Raw genomic sequence first — 3,743 nt, forward strand, 5'->3', positions numbered from 1 at the left:
ATTAATAAAAACAAACCGGGAGCCAGGTATTGGGGTGAATTCTAAATGGTCAGAGAAGCAGAAGAGGCCACAGCTAATCTCATCTCACCAACTTCTCAGCCGATCCTCTTTCCTCAACTGGAAGCCTCTGAGTCCTCATCCGAATGGAACTCAGCTGAACTGAGAATAGAAAGGGGAAATATGGTGATATTTTATCGCGCTGAAATGTGATTTTATTTGTATGTTAATAAAATTGCCTGGAGCCGGGCGGTGGTGGCGCACGCCTTTAATCCCAGCACTCGGGAGGCAGAGCCAGGCGGATCTCTGTGAGTTTGAGGCCAGCCTGGGCTACCAAGTGAGTTCCAGGAAAGGCGCAAAGCTACACAGAGAAACCTTGTCTCGAAAAACCAAAAAAAAAAAAAAAAAGAAAGAAAGAAAGAAAAAAAAAGAAGTTGCCTGGAGATCAGAGGTCATAGTCATTTAGCAGAAGTCCGGCAGTGGTAGCACACTCCCTTAATCTAATCACATGGCAGGCAGAGTCTCTTGTGTTTTCAAGGACACAGCCAAGCATGGCGACGACACACCTTTAATCCTTTAATCCTTTAATCCCAGTATCAACCATAGAGACTTGGAGGTCTGTATAGACAGCCAGTGACGTGGAAGTCATGTGGTTTGAGTTTAGAGCCAATGAGAAGGCAGAACAGAAAGGCATTAAAAAGACAAGACACAGGAAGAAGGGCTCTCTCTCTGTAGAAGGGCAGCGAGGCAGCGAGTGGGAAGCTAAAGGCTATTCGCTAGTGCTCTGATCTTTTAACTCTGTATTTGGCTGGGAGTATCTTATTTAATAAGACCGTTTAGAATTTCCTCTACAGCCATCCCCTAGCCCCAAAGCTAGAAAAACCCTGTCTAGAAAATAACAACAAAGGGCCCCAGTGTCTGAACGGACAGGCAAATGGCTCTCAGGATGAAGGCTGAGCAGGAGCCGAGCAGGCGGCGGTTGCCACACCGGACAGATGACTCGCTGGCGACCCTGGAGGTGAAGCAGGAGCCTCTGAGCCCCGAACCTGTCGCGCACCGCCTGCCCGACGCCCCAGCTTCCGCTATCTCGCACCGGTCCCCAGGCAAAAGGAAAAACCAGTCCTCAGGGAGAAGAAGCGAGTCTCCCCAGACCAAGAGTAGCCGGAGTTCCCACTACTCCGCGGTCAGAGTGAAGCAGGAGCGTGAGGACCATCCACGGGGAGGTCCAGAGCATCGGCAGCACCGGCAGCCATCAGAACGGTTGCAGAGGAGAGCTGGGAACAGAGAGCGAGACCAGCACCAGGGTCGTCCCCGCCAAAGGAGGAGCTGGGATGAGAGGCCTGTCCGTGGGCAGGGTCGGCATGGAGACAGCCAGAAGCTGCAGGCCCAGGAAGAAGAGAGGGACTTTCAGAATGCCATGCGCCGCCAGCAGCATGGCCAGCAGAAGGAAGGAGCTGGCGGTGAGGCTCAGGAGGTGATCCCTCGCCCTGCTGCTAACAGAAGCAAAGAGGTGCCTGTTAAAGAAAAACGAAGCCTTGAACTTTCTGGGACACTTCTTGAGGACACCAATACCTTCCGGGGTGTGGTCATTAAGTACAGCGAACCTCCAGAAGCCCGGATCCCCAAAAAACGGTGGCGTCTCTACCCCTTTAAAAATGACGACATACTTCCGGTCATGTACATCCACCGGCAGAGTGCTTACCTTCTGGGTCGAGATCGCCTCGTCGCCGACATTCCCATCGACCATCCCTCTTGCTCAAAGCAGCATGCAGTCTTCCAGTACCGGCTTGTGGAGCACACGCGTGCTGACGGCACGGTTGGTCGGACCGTGAAGCCCTACATCCTTGACCTTGGCTCCAGCAACGGAACCTTCTTGAACTACACGCGTATTGAGCCGCAGAGATACTACGAACTGAAGGAAAAGGATGTCCTTAAATTTGGGTTCAGCAGTAGGGAATATGTCTTGCTCCATGAGTCTTCAGACACCTCTGAAGCAGACAGGAAGGAAGAGGAGGAGGAGGAGGAGGAGGAGGAGGAGGAGGAGGAGGAGGAGGAGGAGGAAATGGTGTCTCACGGTTAGCAACTGAGAAGCACCCCACACTATTAGAAACCGTTCTGAGTGGAGGCCTTGGGTTGACTCTCCAGCGCATCTTTTTGCCTTAAGTCTTTCCTCTGTTGCTGCCCAGCTGTGTTGCACCATGAGAACTCTCACTTGGTGTTTTGTTGAACTCGGCACAGCAGCCGCCTGACTGTGGGCGCTTGTTTTCAGCACAATCTTGAGGCGGCCCACGCAGCTGGAGCGCGAAATCCGGAGAGGGACGCCAAGGTTAAACAGCACTCTAGACACCCAGTTTCAGTTCGTCAGGGAAGCAGTTCTCTTTATTCGGACCAACATGGGCTTATATAGCCCTCTAACAGCAGGAGTCAAGGAATGGTTACTCTGTATCCGTAGGCAAGCGGGACACTTTTCCAAACAGGAAAAACCACAGGGGAACTGATCCCCTGCACCCTCCGGAACCCAACTGCACATTTTTCACACAAACAACTTAACTGGGACAGGGCATTTAAGATTAAGGCAGCAAATTTACTGCTGCCGACACAATCTCACCAACGACAGCATTTGGAGTTTTGGACAAAGTGTGTGGCTGGGCGCCTTCCGAACTGCTGCACAGGAAACTTAAGCTCTTGGAATGGGGACTGTGGCTTGCTCTCTTTGTACAGTTTCTTGGGACCTATATTGTCTCTGGCCTGGGATCGTAAAGTAGGCTTGGCTGGCTGCCTAGGGAGCTCCTGGGTGCTGGGAACTGAACCCAGCTTCTGTCTCCCAAGAGCTGGGATGAAAGGCGTATGCCACCTTAGCCAAACCTATTGCCTGGTTTTAATCCCAGCCCTCCAGAGGTAGCAGGTGGATCTCTATGAGTTCAGGGCCAGTCTGATCTACATGCTCTAGGCCAGGCAAGGCAACATAAGGGTACTAAAGGAAACCCTGCCTCCCAAAACAAAACCAAGTGCCCCCTGGGATTTATGTAAAGAGCCGGATGTGGCGGCATGCATTTGAAATCCTAGCAGTCCTTTAGGGAGTTGGGAGGTGGAGACAGGAGACTCGCTCAAGAATCTCTCAGGCCAGCTAGCATGGGGTACACATCTCAGCAGCAGAAACAAGAGAAAGCATGCCTCAGCCAAGTCTAAGGCAAGAACTGTCTCCCCAAGGCTATTCTCTAATCACACATGTGCTGTGTCATGCTCATACTCACAAAAACACAATATTATAAGAATAAATAAACTTTTAAAAATTAAAGAAGAGACAAACTTTGAAGGACATGTGATGGAGAAAATGAAATAAACGGGAGAGCATTTACCTATGGAGAACCACACTGAGTCGGAGAACTAAGAAAAACAACAAACAAATGTGTATGAATGCTGGTACGCTCCAGAGCACATGCATATTGGAGGCCGGAGGATGATGTAGAGTACCCTTGCCGTGGCACTACCTACTTTAAAAAAAAAAAATTGAGACAGGGTCTCTGGCCTGAGATCGTAAAGTAGGCTTGGCTGGCTGCCTAGGGAGCTCCTGGGATCTGCCTGTCTCCACACCCTCAGCCCTGGGATGACAAGCACACACGACCACACTTGCTTTTATTATTATTTAGTGGTTGATTAATTAATTATTAGTGTGTGTGTGTTGTGTGTGCCACAGTGCACATGCAGAGGTCAGAGAATCATCCACAGCAGTTCCCCCCTGTTGT

The 3,743-nt window shown here is 50.8% G+C and overlaps 1 protein-coding gene across 1 annotated transcript; it reads left to right on the forward strand.

Moving 5' to 3' along the window:
• The first annotated feature begins 943 nt into the window (after nt 1-943).
• LOC131920663 (smad nuclear interacting protein 1-like) lies at nt 944-3,003 on the forward strand. The gene has a single exon (XM_059275074.1). The coding sequence runs from the start codon at nt 944-946 to the stop codon at nt 2,075-2,077; it is 1,134 nt and encodes a 377-aa protein (XP_059131057.1). The 3' UTR covers nt 2,078-3,003.
• The last annotated feature ends 740 nt before the right edge of the window (nt 3,004-3,743 follow it).

The sequence above is a fragment of the Peromyscus eremicus genome, chromosome 10 (genome assembly GCF_949786415.1).
Source record: "Peromyscus eremicus chromosome 10, PerEre_H2_v1, whole genome shotgun sequence".
In the NCBI taxonomy this organism is placed as follows: domain Eukaryota; kingdom Metazoa; phylum Chordata; class Mammalia; order Rodentia; family Cricetidae; genus Peromyscus; species Peromyscus eremicus.